Raw genomic sequence first — 18812 nt, forward strand, 5'->3', positions numbered from 1 at the left:
TTCAACAATTAGACTGAACAACATTGTTCAGTTTGAACTGATCACAATATGCAATTAAATACATGACCTAATGATACCTACAGTTAGAGATAATGACCTACATCCTTTCCTCTTCACAAAGCCTGAGAAAACGGACTTTGCATAGGAAGCCTCCGTTAAACATGTAATTATATGGTCTTCAGACGCCTAAGAAAACAATCTTACCATCTTTCACCATCAGCTCTGTTGTACTTGTGGTGTTGAACGCCTTTCCTGCATGACTAATTGAAACAACACATGTGTAATTCCCAGAGTCTTCAATCTTTAAACTAGAAAAATCCAGTTCCTTCTCGTTTGCAGAGTTATAGATGTTACAGTTCTGTTTCAATGAAGAAAATTTAAATAATTTTCATGCTATGGATACACTCTGAAGCTTCAAATGAGAAAATAAATATTTTAAAATGAAACCTTTGGGGGAAAATGCTCAGAGATGGCTAAGAGAGGTTGAGGTCCAATTTTCAAACATGGGCACCCAAATACAGCATTGGGACATCCAAATGACAATATAGCACACAAAATAAGAAATGAGAGTAATCCAAGATAATCATGTAGATTAAGTACCAAACTGAGTACTCAATCACAGGATTTGGGCACCAGAGAGAGTCTCATGTTGAAAACTGGGACCAAGATTTTAAAAAATTATCTCATTTTCAAATCCCCCCATGGTTGCTCAGTATTTTTGAAAATCAGGCCATTTACTCACGGTGTCTAAATATAAATTTAGGAACTGAATTTTAAGTATCCATTTTTCGAAAATTTGGCTAGGCTCTGCAAGCTTAGCCAATCCATTACTCAAAGAAGTTGTTCTCTAGTGTGCCATGTGTGTGTCTCAGCATTGCCTCAGTTGGAATTTGTTCAAAGATTAATGATTTGCATACATATGGAAATAGTACTCATCAAAAATGGGTGGGGGGAAGGTGAGGGGAATCAACATTTCAGAATTGTTTCCAGGGTTCTAAACAACCCCTTTGTCATTTTTTTTTCAAAATTTTTAACCATTTCAATAATGGTTTTGATTAAAAAAAGATTTGAATTGTTGTGAAGAATTTCACAAAAAATTCTGTTTGGTAGAACACTATTCCCAAATTAGACCAGTGCTTTACAAATGAATGGTATAAAGCAGATAGATAAGGCACTTCTATTCACCCTCTCATTATACAAGAAGAAAGGGACATTCAATGAATGCTGAAGGTAGCACATATAAAATGGATAAAAGGAAATACTTTTTCACACAATGTACACTTAGCCTGTTGGACTCATCATCACAAGTTACCACTGAGGCCAAGAGCTTAGCTGGGTTCAAAGGAGGATGGGACATTTATATGGGTAATAAATATTTCCAGGGTTATAAAGTAAAAATTAAAAAGCAAATAAGAGTTTGGAAAGAGATATAAACCCCCCTGCTTCAGGGCACACACCAACCTCTAACCATTGCGGGTCAGGAGGAAACTTTCCCTGGAGCAGGTTAACTAATAACTGACTACTCCAGCATTTCTTGCACTTTCCTCTGAAACAAATGATATTGACCACTGTCAAGAGACAGGACGGACCGACCACTGATCTGATCTAGTATGGTAGCTCCTATGCTCCAAAATGAGCATGCGACATCTCTGATCGCAACTGTTGGGAGCAGACAAACAGTATCCATATAAATCCATGGAGGAATGGAGAGGGCTACCCAACATGGTGAAGAGATAGGAAAACTAAAGGAATGTGTCCAAGGTTTAGGCCAATTATGGAACACAGTTCACTACAACTGCAACTGTTGTAATCAGGTCCCCTGATTTGGTGTATTTGTAGTACAGAAGAGACTTATGGTTCACTTTAAACAATGGAATTTATTTTACATCTCTTAATGCTATAAATGATCTGAAACACCAAAACTTCCAAGCTGCCAACTACCGTATAAGCAAATCCCAACACTCAGGTAAGTCCTTTTGCACTCCTTTTAGTGTCAGGATCCCACATGCACTAAAGAGAGTTGAGGCTGGGTAATTTATCAGGTAGGTTCAAGCATCAAATATTTTACCATTCCCCAACCCTGAGATCATAAGCAATTCCTAATTGCTAGTATACTTTATTTTGCAAATCTCTGCAAGTAGACAAATGGGTTTTCTTTTGTGTGTCTGTACTAAGAACTGTGTCACTTACCAGAATTACTGAAGATTTTTACATGACTGTAGAGCTACTCTGAAACCTTTTAGATGTCTGTAAGTTTGTAATCTACCTTTCCCAAGGTCTAACATTTCATTATTTTTTTTTTTACTACTAATTTGGGTGGTGATATTTTTGTTTACTTACCTTGTACCACATTATAGTGACATTTTTATTGTGGTGCACAGCATTGCATTTCAGTGTATAACCTCTTCCAACATCTTCAACTTGCCTGGATAAATGATTTGTGTTAAAACAACTGTCTTTACTTCTTTTGAGTACATTCAGGGACCACTTTTGTAATGTGACATTATACGTTCCATTGCTATGGAATAAAAAAAACAATTTTGGGTGTTTTTTAAAGTCATGTAGGTAGGGTAATTATACAACAAAATAAAAAATATATACCTAAAATATAATCATTAGAAAAAAAGCATACCAATATTGCCCCATTTTCTTTTACTTCCTTTTCTTTACTTCCCCACATAAACTAGGTGTTATTTTCAGTAAAGGCCCAGCTTAAGTAACAGACAAGCATATCAAAACAGAATCATGAAATCGTTCAGTTTCATAATTATTTATAACACTATAACAATATATGGTGGCAAGTATACATACAAATTAGCCTAACAATGCTCAAGTAGTTAAAAATGACTAGTTAGTGGGTTTATAGACTTACTCATCTAATTCACTAAGGTTTGATGTAGTGATAATAATTTAAAAAGTGATTTGTGAATATTTATGAACAAATAAACTTGGCAAGCTCACTCTGCTGTTGTTCATGTGGTCACATTATTCATTGTTTGTTGCTGTACAGACAACCAGCAAAGTATTTGTGAAAATGTTCACAAATCCTGAGGGTTTCATGGAGAAGCTCAAATTACTACTGAACAAAGATACTTTGTTTCATAGCTACATATTACCTGAAAGACAGAGTTAATTATTTTGATACAATATGTAAATACTTTCATTGTTGAATATTCCCATGTACATTAATGTGGGCCAAAGGGATCTGGAGGAGTCTTGGGGGAATTAAAGTATTGGGGAAAGAGGAATGTTACTGAAAGGCAATAATCAACATTTCAAAAAAGGTGCCTAAAATGAAGCTCTCAATTATACATTAAGGCATCTAAACAAGTAGCTTGATTTGCAAGAGTACTCACAGACTTTTGCTTTATGTTAACATACTTGCTAACAAAAAATATCACAAATAAAAATGTTTGCAATAAAAAGAGCCATGAATACCACCAAAGCAAATTCAGCTTTTACTCAATTAAATTATTTTAACGTTTTCCCAATTCTAGTGTACCAAATATGTTTTGTAGTTTTATCAGCCTTCTGTATGACCCTCAACAACATTGTTAATGTTAAACATCCTTTATTTTATATACAATTTCTCTGTTGAATCCTAAAATAAATACTAAGCTACTTTTGTTTTATTTAGTCTGGACTGAGTTGGAGATAGTTCTATTAGAGGAAATACCCACTGATACTGTTTTCAAATATATGATCTACATAACAGTCATAATTTCAGAAGAAGGGAGTGGATTAAACATTGGCCTCATGTTCTGATTAATAAATGTATGTGGAGTCAGAGTAAACCAATCCAAAAAAAATTGGCATGGAACAGTCTAAAAATTAGTTGTGTATCACAAGAGGGAAAACAAAGAAAGCAGGAACAGTTAACCTATTTATTTATATGCTCAACATGACCTTTGTCACCTGAGAATTAATAATAGATTTATCGTTACTACACCCCGGTGAGGTAGGGAAGTATTATCATCTAGAATTTGCAGATGGGGAATAGAGATGGACAAACTGACTTGCCCAAAATCATGGGAAGCCTGTGATAGAATGAGGAACTGAACCCACATCTTTTTTTAATCCTAGCACAGTGCTCAACCGCAGAGTCATACTTCCTCCCATTAGACAGTCCCTCAGCATAATAAGAGAGGCCCTCCCTCTGTGATAACACATTCTGTGAAATAACTTCACAGTTAGCTGTACAACACACTGAAGATGTTGGGCCAAATTCAGACCTGGTGTAAACAGGTGCGACTCTACAGGTGACGACCCTTACACTAGGTATGAATTTGGCTTGGAGCATCTCCAATCCAGTCTACCACATATAAAATTTTAGTCAACATGCATTAAGAGACATCCTTGTCTCTTACACTCTATGAGGTTTTATCTTTCTGTCTTGGCTTTCACTTTAGTTCTTTGGTTGTACTTTGTGGGAAATATGGTATTACAAAAATCACTATTTGACTAAAACTCAAAACATGTAGCCTGGCTCAGCAAAGCACATTGGAGAGTGAAAATTCATAAAGTAGCGATTAAGATTTTACAAAAAAAAAAAATACTGTACATATTAGATTACAAATCACTCCTCAGCCATTTCACTATCAAGGTCAGATTTTGACTTAGTATTACCACTTTACAGTTGAGTGCTGAGCATTCTGTTCCCAAAGCATGTAAGCATATGTTCAGCTTCAAGAATGGGTATAGTCCCATTGACTTCAACAGGGCCATACATGCATAAAGCTAAATACATGCGTAAGTATTTGCAGGCTCAGAGCCTTAAAGTGTGTCATTTGCTTGTCACTGATTTCCACCTCTAATTTTTTTTTCGGTTACTTACAATTTACCTAGTTACAAGGTCACAATTATGGAAGAGCTTATTTGACCTGATTTGTGGTAACCACAGGAATTTAGGATATGTGATGCACAAAACCATACAAACACCACCACAGATGTGTGGTAAAGATTGTCAGTCAACTCCACTTGTCAAATGTAGCAGGAACCTTCATGACAAGAAATGGGGCTAACTGTGGTCAACTCTGTGCTAAACTGTTAAATTGACTCAATAAACAAAACTGCACTCATTTCATTTATTTATTTATTTATTGAGGGAGGGGCTTGGTTTGTTTGATTTTGTTTTTATTGTTTGCTTTTCCCATCAGAACACTGATTTGTTGTGAAAATGTTTCACTGGTGCATTTCTGCTTTATCTAAGGAACCTCTATTTTTCTTCAGGGTCAAAAGAGCTGAGTAAAGACTATAACATGAACATATAATTCAATCAATTTCACCTATTTCTTTTAGTACATTGTCCAGTAGAGCCAGTTGCAAATTTTCAACTGAAAATGACTTTTTTTTCTACATTTTTCAATTTTCAAGAAAAATGTCAATACTTTTAATCAACAATTTAATTGATAACCATTTTGATATTATCAAAAATTCTGAAAATTGTTCCTATAATTTTTAAATTCATATTTAAATAAAGTTAATTTAAAAATCAACAAATAAAATCATATTAGAAACTAATTACAATTTCTGGACATTTAAAAAAATAATGGAGGCTTTCTGTTGGTAAATTAGGTCTAATATAAAGTTGTAGTCCATTAAATTCTAGCCCTTTTTATTACTGGAGAACTGAGTTTTGTATTTTTCAGTGCTATATATCTGCAGTCACACATCTACTCTGTATTTTATAAACAGAAAAGAGCCTTCAAAATTTTCCGGTAATCAAAGCACAAACCACTGCTTACATAATACACTATTAAAAAGGAATTATTATTTTAGCCTTTGTCTTGAAATGTACTGTAATTTCAGTATAAGTCAATTATAATAGAAACATCTTCACCTTTTCAAAACTTGATTTAACCATTGTTAAACCACACTTTCTTCCTGCCCTTCTGAACAATATCACAACTAAAAGTGCACTAGTCTTACAGCTCCGTTTGAGTCACTGCTTTGTAAAAGCTATTCTGAGGTGAAAGAGCATACTCAACTAAAAATCAACAAATTACATTTGTGCTTTTAATAATGCCAAAGATGTAAAGTTCTGTATAAAAGCCAGAGCCTAATTATGCCATTCTTACTCATCTTGTGTGTTACCTTAACATACAGTTAGTCCCACTGATTTCAAAGGGAATACAGTCAGTTACTTACTCAATGCAAGTAGAATCATAGAATAACAGAGTTGGAAGGGACCTCTGGAGGCCATCTAGTCCAACCCCCTGCCCAGAGCAGGACCAATCCCAACTAAATCATCCAAAGTAAGTCATTACTTACCCATGGAAGTAAGACTCTTCCATATCAGTTGAAAGAAGTATGTTATTAATCAGTTTTTAAGCATAGATAATGTGCTGTGTCTGGGAGGAACAAAAAAACACTAATCTTTTTTAACAAAAGTTTTGCTTAAACTTTTAGAGGGTCTGTCTACCTGCAATTAATTGTAAACTTTATGAGCTCAATTCTCCATTGCTCTGCACGCTGTGTAGTTATTTAGAGTTGTGCACATGAATGTAACATGATACTACTTGGGTAAATGTAGCTTTCTGTAACCCTTTGCATAAGTGCTAATGACTACACAAGGTTCTGGTAGTAGAGGATCAGGTCCTATTTTTATACAATTGCAAAGACTCTACATTATCCACTGGGCATGTGTACTCACCTGAATCTGTATATGTAATTCCCCAGGTCACTGAGTTCAGCTGGCCAAAACTCCAGAAATCTCCCATTTAAAACAAGTCTCTGTGTTGCTTGGATCAAATTCACCTTTCCTTCGCTTTCTTTGAACCAGGTCACTGTGTATGTTTTACTGCGAAGCTTATCTTGTATTGATCCAGGGAAACAAAGGAAAAAATATTCCCCTTCAAGTACATCAATGGAGCGACGCAAGGGGCACAGCTCTTCTTCACAGAAAAAAGAATGGTTAGGAAGCAAAACACTGTTTACAGATAAGGAGACTGGACTGATTCTAATGACAGTTGCTGTCTATCTGGTTTCTTTCTAAACAGATTTTCTTCCAGCAGACCTAATAGCTACTGAAGAGTGTGGCCATATGAGGGAATCAATATTTATTCCAACCTGAAGACCCAGTTTTCAAATCTTTATTCTGCCCTTACTCAGGCAAAACTTTTCATGGCTAGAGGAAGGTGGGAAATGGGAGTTTTTCCCCATGGACTTCAGAAAACATCTGTAAGGGTCTGTGTGATAGAGCATGATCCTGCTCCTGTCTTCTACTCTTTCTACACAGATCATTCAGAGACTTTCTATTGTTAAACACCACCCTATAATTATTTACATTGCTCTTCCCCCGCTTTACTGACCACATCATTTACAGCATCAATTTCTCCTCTGCAAGTACAGGGAAGAAATCTCTCCTTCCATAGACCCTTTTTGGTTCTGCTCCACTAGCTTGCCCCTCCACAGCATTTTCCTTCCTCTGCTTTCTTCTACTGTCTGTGTTAATGGGTTAATTACCTTTTTAGTCCTCCTCAGACCATTCTAATCCACTAATTAGGCACAGCCTGGGGGTGGGGGATTTAATTGGTGTTTAAGTGATCAGAGTGCTGGCTCAGCTGCTGATTCCCAGCTCTCTGTCACAGCCCACTTCTGCAATCCTTATTCAGGTGGGATAGTACCTTACTTAATTGATTTCAGTGGGGCTACTTACAGAGTAAGGCCCTGATCCAAAGCCCATTTAATCAATTGGAATTGTTCTGCTGACTGTAACTACTTTGGATCAGGACCTAAGGTACTACTTTTAGCGAGGGAGGGTGGCAGAATCTGGTCTCTAAGACCATCTTTTTTCCTCTCCTTTCACAATTTTGCTATTTGAAGATGGGTCTATCTAAACTGCAAAGTCTGGAACTGGATCTGAACTTTACCAAACTTTGGAAGTGTTTGGTCTAGGGTTTGGTTCAGACCCATTACTAACTTAATTAGAATAACTATCCATTGTTCTACTTAATACCTGATATGTACTGTAGATTCCAGTAATGCAACAGAGAGAAGGAGCAGAATGTCATTGCATGATGCGTTACTAACTAGAACTGAGCAAATAACTGATTTTTCAGTTCAGTGGCCAAACCAATCAACCCAAAATGAAAATTCTTCAGTTTTTCTTACTGAAATGAAAATCCAACAAAATTTCACTTTGGGTTGAAAATGTTTTGCTTGACTGAAACAAAAAACTTTTTTTTCCATTTCATTTTGTTTTCAAGTATTTGTTACTCTTTGTTTGTTTCTTTGTTTAACTAAATTTCTAAATGAAATGTCTTTTCAAAACAAAAAGTTGCAATGTTTCATTTTGACTTTTTGAAATGAAACATTTAGATTTTTTCAATTAAAAAAAAAGTTTGTGTTTGGCCCAAACTATCTTCCAAATTTGACCCAAATTCACAAATAGTGTCAGTCAACCCAAAACTGCATTTTTCAGCAAATAAACTATTCATTCAAAAAAATTCACCCAGCTAGAGTATACCAAATATTCATCAAATGATGCCATGTCTTACTGTCAAAGTGATGCTGATTTATGCTTACCAGCTGTAGCTCTGCTGAGGAACATTAAAAATGGGATAATCAGACTTTCAAAAGCCATTTTCTTGACTTACTTGTAGCTTCTTCTCTGGAAAAAAGGGAAGTGTTCTTAGTTTAACTGACGGAGTATTGGAAGAAAAACAAATATACATGATCCATCACATATACAACAAATTTGTCTAAAACTAAGTTCATGAGTAATATAACAAAAGTGTAGTGAAGATGGGATTTCCACTGGAAATTTTTTTTATCATCAAAGCATATTTACATGTATAAGGTCATAATCCAGGAGTTTTACTGGCAAGGTTCATACCAGTTGGAGAGAACGGTTGTTTTTCCATCCACTATTTATATTTCATGTTAGATGTTCTATATCATTTCTTTTTGACTCATATCTGATTAAGTACTTTACATTATAAAATGCTGCTCATTCTAGCTATAGATGCATCCAAAGTATAGACCTGATCTTGCAAACCTTAATTATTGGGTACTTGGGCTTTCCACCATGACTACGGTGTTTGCAGGATTGGACCATTGAAGTCAATGGAAATTTTGCAAATGACTTCAATGAACATAAGATCAAGCCCATAGTTTGGACGCATCTGTAGCTATAGATAAAAATACAAAAATCTGTTGGCAAACCAGGAAGCACGCCAGCTGTCTTCAATTTTCTTCATATTAGATTTTATTTCAACATGCCTCAGACACATAACTTATTTCTTCTTCTTCTTTGTAGATAATTTTCCAACCTTTGAGAGCCAGTATTACCTGCTGCCCTGACTGGATTCTTCTTCAGGAGGACAGAATGAGAGTATTTTCTTTTAAAATATTCCAGTAATAATGAAATACTAAATTGGTAAGAAGGCAAAAACCTATTTCCATAGGACAATACCTAGCCCAAATTCATCTCCACAGAAGCTGGGCTATTGTGACTTCTTCAGTTCCTGAGCTACTAGGCATGGAGAGCTTGTTCCCACTCATTGAAATTCAAAGGAGAACTTCCATTACATTCATCAGGAGCAGGCCCAAAGTCTGCTACCTTTTCCAAGGTGGTACCTCCACTTTGTAGCCTTACATAAATGTCCTATTCCCATGAGTGAAATCACAGCATGTACACTGAAGCACCTGATTTCCTGAAGTGCTGGGACCACTTGTTCTTCCCTAGCTAACCGGACGTGAATCAAACAGGGAAGAAATGTGAAAGCTGCCTACACTCAAACCAGTAATTAGTTAAAACAGTGGCTCTCACCTTTCCAGACTACTGTACCCCTTTCAGGAGTCTGATTTGTCTTGCGTAACCCAAGTTTCAGCTCACTTAAAAACTACTTGCTTACAGAATCGAACATAAAAATACAAAAGTGTCACAGCACACTATTATTGAAAATTTGCTTATTTTCCTTTTTACCATATAATTATAAAATAAATCAGTTGGAATATAAATATTGCACTTACATTTCAGTGTATAGTATATAGAGCAGTACAAACAAGTCATTGTCTGTATAAAATTTAAGTTTGTACTGACTTAGCTAGTGCTTTTTAAAACAAGGCAAATATCTAGATGAGTTGATGTACCCCCTGGAAGACTTCTGCATACCCCCAGGGGTATGTGTACACCTGGCTGAGAACCACTGAGCTAAAAAACAAAAGTTACATGAATAATAAGGTTCCATACTCTATCCTGAATTGAATATAAAGACTCAGGGATTATGCATAAAAACTAATGCAAGATTTGTTCGTTGTTTAATTCTTTGTGTTTATATCAGGTTGCATATCTTCTAGCTGAACCTTTTTTTCTCTAGAGGCAGGCATCCTAACCCGGTGAGATACAAAAAATCATAGACAGCCTTTGAAAAGGGTAGTGAAAATGCGGACAGCTACCTAAGCTTTGAAACTGAAATCTGACAATTTATGGTTCTTAAATCCTATTCCTTTTTAGCAGATCACACCAGCATGATGAGTGGAACTTCTGATACAGAATCAGGGGCACCATTTAATATCTACTCTATTTAAACCTCACTTTCTCATCCATTCCTTTAGTAGCACAGTTTTGTTGCTGCTGCTGCTGTTTTTCCTTCTTAGCAGCACATTTTAAGAGTTTCCACTCTTGATTCAAACTATTCTTTGAAATAGGCAGAAGAGTGTTCAGGGAGGTTAAGGTACAGAGTGGTATGCAAAATACTTCATAATATCTGGTCTTGTGACTAATAGTTGTTCCTCATAGGCAAGACACACTCAATCTCAGACTGCTAGACCTGAATGCTTCTCTTGGGTTTCTTCCACTCATGCTAGCAAATTGTAGCACCTGAGCCATGTTATCTGCAACCATCTTCATGTCACAATCAGGAAAAATGTGGGAGGGAATTGTTTCCACTGGCATTTGTCTTATAAAAAGAGATTCTTTCAAAAAAGAGGAAGAAGTTGTGATGTTCAGAAAGCAATGAAAAAAAAGATTTTTAAAATTTGGTACTAGAACAAACCAAGGGAATATTTCCTGTCAATAAAACATCAGGTCCGATATCTGAAGAATACAGGAAAACTCACCAGACTAAGTGACATGTTAATAACAGGGAATGACAGGTTTCCAGATGAAACTAGGAAAAAACAATTCTCATTACTTTATATTAGGCCTCAATCTAGCAAAGCATTTAAACATATGCTTAAAATTATGCATACTCGTGAGCATTTTGCTGAATTGAGACTTTAAAGACTGAAGAGGGAAGAATGCTCAGCGGCTCTGTGTGAACTGCAGACTTGAGGGGAACACTAGAAGAGGCAAGGGAGTTTAAATCTCTTTATCAGCACTGATTCGCTGCCCAATGGATAATATGCAGTCAAGAAGTTAGCATTTCTGAATTTGTGAATAAGGGACCTGCAATCCAAATTTCTTAGTAAGCGACCATTCCTGCTGCCGTTACAATGGTTTTAAGGAGAATATAACATACCGGAGCCTTGGGGTATGTTATATTCCTTGTTGCATGGCATTAGCTGGCCTGATTAAACTAGCCCAGGGGTGGGCAAGCTGAGACCTGGGGGCCGCATCCGGCCATCCAGATGTTTTAATCCGGCCCTGAAGCTCTCACTGGGGAGTGGAGTCCAGGGCTTGCCCCGCTCCAGCACTCCAGCCAGGGAGTGGGGTCAGGGGCTTGCCCCACTCTGTGTGGCTCCCAGAAGCAGTAGCATGTCCTCCCTCTGGCTCCTACGTGTAGGGGCAGCCAGGGGGCTTCGCACGCTGCCCCCGCCCAAGCGCCTGTGAAAGGGGCAGCATGCAGTGCCGCCTGGCTGCACCTCCACACAGGAGCCCAAGGGAGGACATGCTGCTGCTTTGGGGAGCTGCTTGAGGTAAGTGCTGCCCAGAGCCTGCACCCCTGACCCCCTCCTACACCCCAACCCCCCTGACCCAGCCCTGATTGCCCTCCCACCCTCTGAACCCCTCAGTCCCAGACCAAAGCATCTTCCTGCACCCCCAACCTCTCGTTCCCAATCCCATCCCAGAGCCCGCACCCCCAGCTGGAGCCCTTCCCCTCCCCCCTGCACCCCAATCCCAGCCCAGAGCCCCTTCCCGCACCCAGAACTCCTCATTTCTGGCCCCACCCCAGAGCCTGCACCCCCAGCCGGAGCCCACACCACAACCCCCAATTTCGTGAGCATTCATGGCCCCCCATACAATTTCCATACCCAGATGTGGCCCTGGGGCCAAAAAGTTTGCCCACCCCTGAACGAGCCCTTCTATAAGCCAGTCTGATTCTGTGACATTTCTAGGGTGCCAAGGCTCAGCAAAGACAGTCACAATGAGGTCTCAGAGCTACCAGCTGTTCAATAGTGTGTCATAGTATATATGTAGGTTATCGATCCGGTAAGTGGAAGACAAACTTCGAAAGGAGAAAAAATGAATAATCTGTGCCGGGGGAATTACTGAATGAGCAGTTAGGAAACTGACAGTGAGCTGGGGCGGGGGTCCGGGGGGATTCCCCTGGCTCATGCACACTGAAAACCTTGCTTACGGGCTCTGAGCCAGGCAAGCAGCATATTGTCCCAAATCAGTTCGGAGGCAGGCACCCAGCGGATGCTACAAGCGAATACATCTCCACGGATCTGCGCTCGCACAGGGGACCGCGGCAGCGGGGCTCCCTGCTCCACGGCGAGCCAGCCGCCTCCTGCCCATGCTTCGCTCGGCTGGGCCCAGGGGCGTTCCGCCTTCCGGGCGAGGGCGGGGGGCTGCCGGACGGGCTAGCTCGGGCTGCCACCTCGCTGAAGAAGTTGCGGTGGTTTTGGCCCGGCCCGGCCTGGGCAGAGTCGGGGGGGTTCCCTAGCGACAGAGGGGTTCCCTCGCTGTAGGTTCAGCGGCGCCCCTTCAGCACCAAAGGGCTTCACCCACCCGCCATCCCCAGCCCGGGAACTCGCTCTCTCACCGGCTCCTGCGGTGCTGGCAGCGCCCCGGAGCGGGGAGCGGCCAAGGAGGAGAAACCCGGCCTGACAGGGCGACGCGCTTCACGCGCGGGCCGGGAGGAGAAGCGCCCTGGGCAGGGAGGGGAAGCGCCGAGCGCCCTGGGAACTGCAGAGGCGCCCGGGCAGGGAGCGGGCCCCGGGGCCGAGCCTCTGGGGCTGCCAGCCAGGAAGGAGCCGCCTGCACGGCGGCGGCAAAGCGCCCGCGTCCTGCCGAGGCTCCGGGCGTCACCGGGGGGCGTCCCAGCCAGAGCGCTGCTGCCTGCCCCGGGCAAGGCGCCCCGCTAGGCGCCGGGCTGCTGCTAAGGCGGGAACTGCAGTCCGCGGGCAGCCCGGACCAGCCGCCCTTTGCTGCGCGGAGCCCTGGCCTCTGCGGCCGCTCTCAGTGCCAAGGGGCCCCAGCCTGGGCCCGGCACCACTTGCTTTACCGATTAACGTTACAGGCTGCGTTATTATGCGGTGTTATTAGCCCACCCCGTCCAGCTGGGGAAACTGAGGTCCAGTCTCCACCCGAGTACAGGCCAGTCAGGGGCCCCCCGACTTGACTGGGGGTGGCGGTGCAGGCTTCGGTCTCAGCCACAGCAGCTATTCGCACCGAGGCAGGGGCCAGTGCCGCTCGAACCGGGTCTGTGACTCCAGCCTCCTGGAGCTGGAGGGCTGGAAGGGACGCTGAGGACTCGTCCAGACCTAGGGTGGCCAACTTCCCAACGTCTCAAAACCGAGCACCCCCACCCCAGGGCTCAACTCACCATAAAGAGAAGAGGGAGGCGGAAGAGGGACCGTGTCTCTCCTGCTCCGGCCAGCAGCAGCTCGAGGCAAAGAGTTCTCAGGGAGCTTCCTGCAGCCGTGGGAGGTTCCTGGAGGTATGTCTGACCAGGCCCCGGGCAGCAGCCTGTACAGGAGAAGCGTCCTCCCCAGCCAGGCTGGGAGGGGACTAGCGGCTGAGGTGCCTCCAGCTCTGCCCCTCCCTGCTCTGGGGCCAGCGATTGGGGGGCTAAAGGGGCTTTGGGCTGGTGGGAGCAGGGGCACAATAGACTTGCGGTGGCTGGACTTTTGGTGTCCGGTCAATACTTCTGACCAGAGACTGTACGGGTCCCCTTAAAACCGGCCTTTCCCGTCAAAAACTGGACCCCAGGCAACCCTATCAAGGTCAGAACCCAGTGCTGAGGCAGGACCAAGTAAATTCACACCATCCCTGACATGTGTTTTGCTAACTTATTCTTAAAACCCTCCGCTGCCGGGTTTCACAACCTCCCATGGAAGCCTATTCCAATCCTTAACTATCCTTAGCATTAGAAAGTTTTTCCTAAACCCTTGCTGCAAATTAAGCCCATTACTTCAGTGGACATGGAGAACTATTGATCATCATGCTCTTTACAACAGCCCTTAATATATGTGAAGACTGTTATCAGGTTCCCCCTCAGGCTTCTTTTCTCAAGACTAAACATGCCCAGATTTTTTAACCTTTCCTCATAGGTCATATTTTCTAAACTGTTTTATCATCTTTGCTGTTCTCCTCTGGGACGCTCCAATTTGTTCCTTTTTCTTGAAGCATGGCATCCAGAACTAGATACTGTACTCCAGCTGAGCCCTCACCAGTGCCAAGCAGAACAGGAAAATTACATATCTGGTCTTACATTCAACGTTCCTGTTTCCATCCCAGAATGATATTAGCCTTTTTTGCAGCTGCATCACATGGTTGACTCATATTCAATTTGTGATCCATTGTAACCCCCAAATCATTTTCAGCGATACTACTGCCTAGCTAGTTATTCCCCATTTTGTAGTTGTGCATGTGATTTTTCCTTCCTCAGTGAGGCACTTTGCACTTGTCTTTGTTGAATTTCATCTTGTTGATTTCAGACCAGTTCTCCAATTTGTCAAAGTCATTTTTATAATCATACTCTCCACTCCATTATCCAAGTCATTAATAAAAATATTGAATAGTACAGGACAGATCCTTGTGGGATCTCAAGAAATATACACAGTCCTCCCAGTCTGACAACAAACCATTGATAACTACTCTTTGAGTATAGTGTTTCAACAAGATGTGTGTCCACTTTATAGTAATTTCATATAGACCACATTTCGCTAGTTTGGTTATGAGAATGTCATGGGATTGTGTAAAAAGACTTACTAAAATCAGGCTATATCATGTCTATTGCTTACCCCCATCCACTAGGCCAGTAACCGTATCAAAGTTATACTAAAGGTTTGCCTACACTTAAAACACTACAGCAGCACAGCTATGCCACTGTAGTGCTTCAATGTAGATAATAGCTACACGGACGGGACTGGTTCTTCCCTCTGCATAGATAATCCACCTCCTCAAAAGGCAGTAGCTAGGTTGATGAAAGAATTCTTCCATCAAATTAGCTCTGACTACACAGGGACTTAGGTCATCTGAATTATGCTGCTCTGGGGTGTGGATTTTTCACATCCCTGATCAATGTAGTTAAACCATCTTAATTTTCTAATGTAGGCCAGGCCTAAAGTATTGACAGGACCTAAAAAACAGAGAAACTTAAACATTTAGACAGGTCTGTCACCATTGGTCTAGCATGGATGCTAGCAATAGTGGAAACTGTAATACAGATGGCCGTGTCATCTAGGGCATGGCTACACTGGAAACTTCAACGTGCTGCCACAGGAACACTCCCACGGCAGCGCTTTGAAGTGCGAGTGTGGTCGCGGGCGAGCGCCGGGAGAGAGCTCTCCCAGCACTCCTTGTAATCCACCTCCATGAGGGGATGAGCTCCGAGCACTTGGAGCACGGCTCCCAGCACTTAAAGCCTGTCTACGCAAGCACTTTAAAGCACTCAGACTTGCTGCTCTCAGGGGGGTGATTTTTCACTCCCCAGAGCCAGCAAGTTAGAGCGCTATAAAATGTAAGTGTAAAGAAGCCCTTAGACCTGCTCTGAGCAGGAGTAGATTACACAATGGTCAAATGGCCTGTGGTCAGTCTACACCTCCCCAAGCAGCTTAGATCATGGTCAATGTAATCAGGTCGACACAGTGATAGAGTAGATACTGTGTTACTTATGTCAGCTGTTACTGGCCTCCAGGAGCTGTCCCACAATGTGCCACACTGACAGCTCTGGACACTGTTGTGAATTCTGCTAGGGGTCCCGGGGTCAGGTAGACAGAAAGCCATCTCTCCTCTTTAAAGCCCCACAAATTTTTGAAATTCCTTTTTGCCCAACTTGGTGAGTACACCTAGCAACTCTCCATTGTTGAGTGCAACTGCCCAGCCAACCATGCCAGCTACACACTGCAGATGTGCTCCTGCCTGGAGTACATAGGACGTATTGGCTCTCCTGGGCCTGTGGGGAGAAGAGGCTGTGCAGGCACAGCTCCAACCCAACAGTAGAAACGTGGACATCTACGAGCGGATTGCTCAGGGGATGCAGGAGAAGGGGTATAACAGGGACCAGCAGCAGTGCCGCATGAAAGCCCAGGAGCTGTGCAAGAATACCAGAAGGCCAGGAAGGCCAACAATCGATCCAATGCTGACCTGCAGACCAGCCGCTTTTACATAGAACTGCAAGTCATCCTCGTTGGAGACCCCACCACCATGTCCAACAGCACCGTGAGTACTTCCGAAGAGCCCGAATCACAGGACCCTGCCTTGAGTAGGGAAGAAGAGGAGGAGGAGTATTGGAGACAGGCGACTGGGGAAATCCAGCTGTGCAGCAAGCTAGAACATGTTTTTGAAGGTGAGCTTCATGCAGGGGAAGGAACCTCTGGTAAGTATGCAGTTTGCTTTGAAATTACATAGATGGAACCCCCAAAGTAGCAGGATACATCTGTTAATTTACTCTTCTTTTACTTGTGCTAGAAAAGGTAGTGAAAAAATTAAGAGAAGTAGAGTTGCTATCTACTTTTCATTCCCCTCTAGGTTTAGGCAGAGGAGGCCACACAGAGCAGTTTGTTTATGTGGACCAGGATGTCCTATGAATCCTTCATAGGATTCTAAGTGAAACTTTCATGGAAGTACTCCGCAGTTCTCTGCTGTAGGTTTCTGGGAGGGCTGCCTTATTTCTTCTGCTGCGGAACAACACTTTCCCACACCATTCAGCAATTCAGGCACCATTGCAATACAAAGGATAGCAGCATATGTGCCCAGGGAGCATCAGGGCGCCAGCACCAGCTGGGCTTTCTCTGCCTCTGTTACCCTCAGGAGTGAGATATCAGCTAAAATTACCTGTGTAAAATGGTGCCAGTATTCAGTTCTATTGCCCTATACAACCATAATTATGCCAGCAAGCTATTCCACCCTCATTTTCCCAACACTCCACCCCGCCTCCCTCCCCCACGTTCTGTCAATCCCAAACAGAAGTGAAAATGTGGTGCTTGCAACTTTTGGGGAATGAGGGGCGTGAGTTCAGTATCTTAAGTTTCAGTTTCTCTCATGAATACACTGACAATGGTGCCTATGTGTGTTGTGTCTGCAGCTGCTGACATTGTAGCCATCAGTATCTCCACCTCCACACCCTCAGAATGACTAAGCCAGACAAAGAGGGGAAAAGAAGAGGACTTGGGATGACATGTTCCAGGAGATCCTGCAAGCCAGTCCTGCATCAGAGAACGAGACCAGGACCTGGAGGATCACACTGGCAGACAGCCTGGAGAAGGACAGAGTGGGGAGGAGAAAGGAGCAGGAAAAGGAGAGGGAGGTGTAGCAGGACATGCTTGCGCTTTTCAGACAGAACAGGGATGCTGCAGACTTTGGTGGATCTGCAGGTTCAACAATCCTGTGCTCACCTCCGTCTGCAGTCCACAGAGATCTCAATATTGGGACCTCCCTATACCCCCCCCTCAACATTCCACGTAACCTCAGTGGTCAGAGCACCATGCTCACCACTCCACCCTAGGGGACTTTAAAGACAATCGCAGCTTCACATACAGTGACCTGTGAAAGCCATTGTTGATGTAGGTGTACCTGAAATTGAGTTTTTCTTGCCCCTTCATAAGTTCTGTTCCCTTAATTTATCAAGTTTAAAATGTTTTTTAATTGCCTGGTTCATATTACAGCATAAAATTCTATTTTTGGAACAAAATTAATCTTTATTAATTATTAATTATTATTAAATAATATTATTATTTAATCTTTATATGCTGTCTGGTGCTGAACTGGTCTGACACCCACCAATTAACTATTACTTCATTTTGTCACAGAACCCATAACATCATTCACAGACAATATTAACAGGTGCATTGACAATGTTATATTCCTATATACAGAGCAGACACTGCAAGATTCATACCAGGGTGCAAAAGAGCAAAGCCAGGTACAGCACACTACAACAACACACACTATTCTGGCTCACTATTAAAATGGTCTTTCAAAGCCTGCCTGAGCCAGATAGCTCTGCGTTGAGAGCTTCTAACAGCCCTTGTATCTGGCTGTTCAAATTCAGCAGACAGCTGCTCCATCTCTGTCCTCCATCCCAGCGGACACATTTCCCCCTTGGCTTCACAGATATTATTCAGGACACAGCAGGCAGCTATAATCATTGGGATATTTTTCTCACTGAGGCCCAATCTTGTAAGAAAACAATGCCAGCAACCCTGCAAATGACCAAAGGCACATTCAGCTGTCATCCTGCACCTTCTGAGCATGTATAGTTGAAGTGTTTCTTGGTGCTGTTGAAGTGGCCAATATATGGCTTCATGAAGCATGGGAGCAAGGGTCTTCCAGGATCACTACTGGCATTTCAACATTCCCAATGGTAATCTGACGGTTGCAAAAAAAAAGTCCCTGCTTGCAGCATTCTGAACAGTCCTGTGTTCTTAAAGATGCACACATCATATACCTTCCCTGATCAGCCCACACTGATGTCGGT

The 18812-nt window shown here is 42.3% G+C and overlaps 1 protein-coding gene across 9 annotated transcripts in view; it reads right to left on the reverse strand.

Annotated features, from left to right (window-relative positions):
* Positions 1-17600, reverse strand: part of IL18R1 (interleukin 18 receptor 1) — a 48464-nt gene extending 30864 nt beyond the window's left edge. The window contains exons 1-6 of one of the 9 annotated variants that reach the window (XM_043536685.1): positions 13716-17600; positions 11065-11114; positions 8527-8606; positions 6653-6893; positions 2341-2518; positions 205-358 (exon numbers count right to left, since the gene is read on the reverse strand). In XM_043536685.1, the coding sequence (XP_043392620.1) occupies positions 205-358; positions 2341-2518; positions 6653-6893; positions 8527-8584 (631 nt within the window). In that variant the 5' untranslated portion in view covers positions 8585-8606; positions 11065-11114; positions 13716-17600. Of the gene's footprint in view, positions 1-204; positions 359-2340; positions 2519-6652; positions 6894-8526; positions 8612-11064; positions 11115-12932 lie in introns of all 9 variants that reach the window. The other 8 variants (XM_043536694.1, XM_043536681.1, XM_043536701.1 and 5 more) reach the window with 8 other exon arrangements.
* Between the last annotated feature and the right edge of the window lie 1212 nt (positions 17601-18812).

This window comes from Chelonia mydas, chromosome 1 (assembly GCF_015237465.2).
Source record: "Chelonia mydas isolate rCheMyd1 chromosome 1, rCheMyd1.pri.v2, whole genome shotgun sequence".
NCBI lineage: Eukaryota > Metazoa > Chordata > Testudines > Cheloniidae > Chelonia > Chelonia mydas.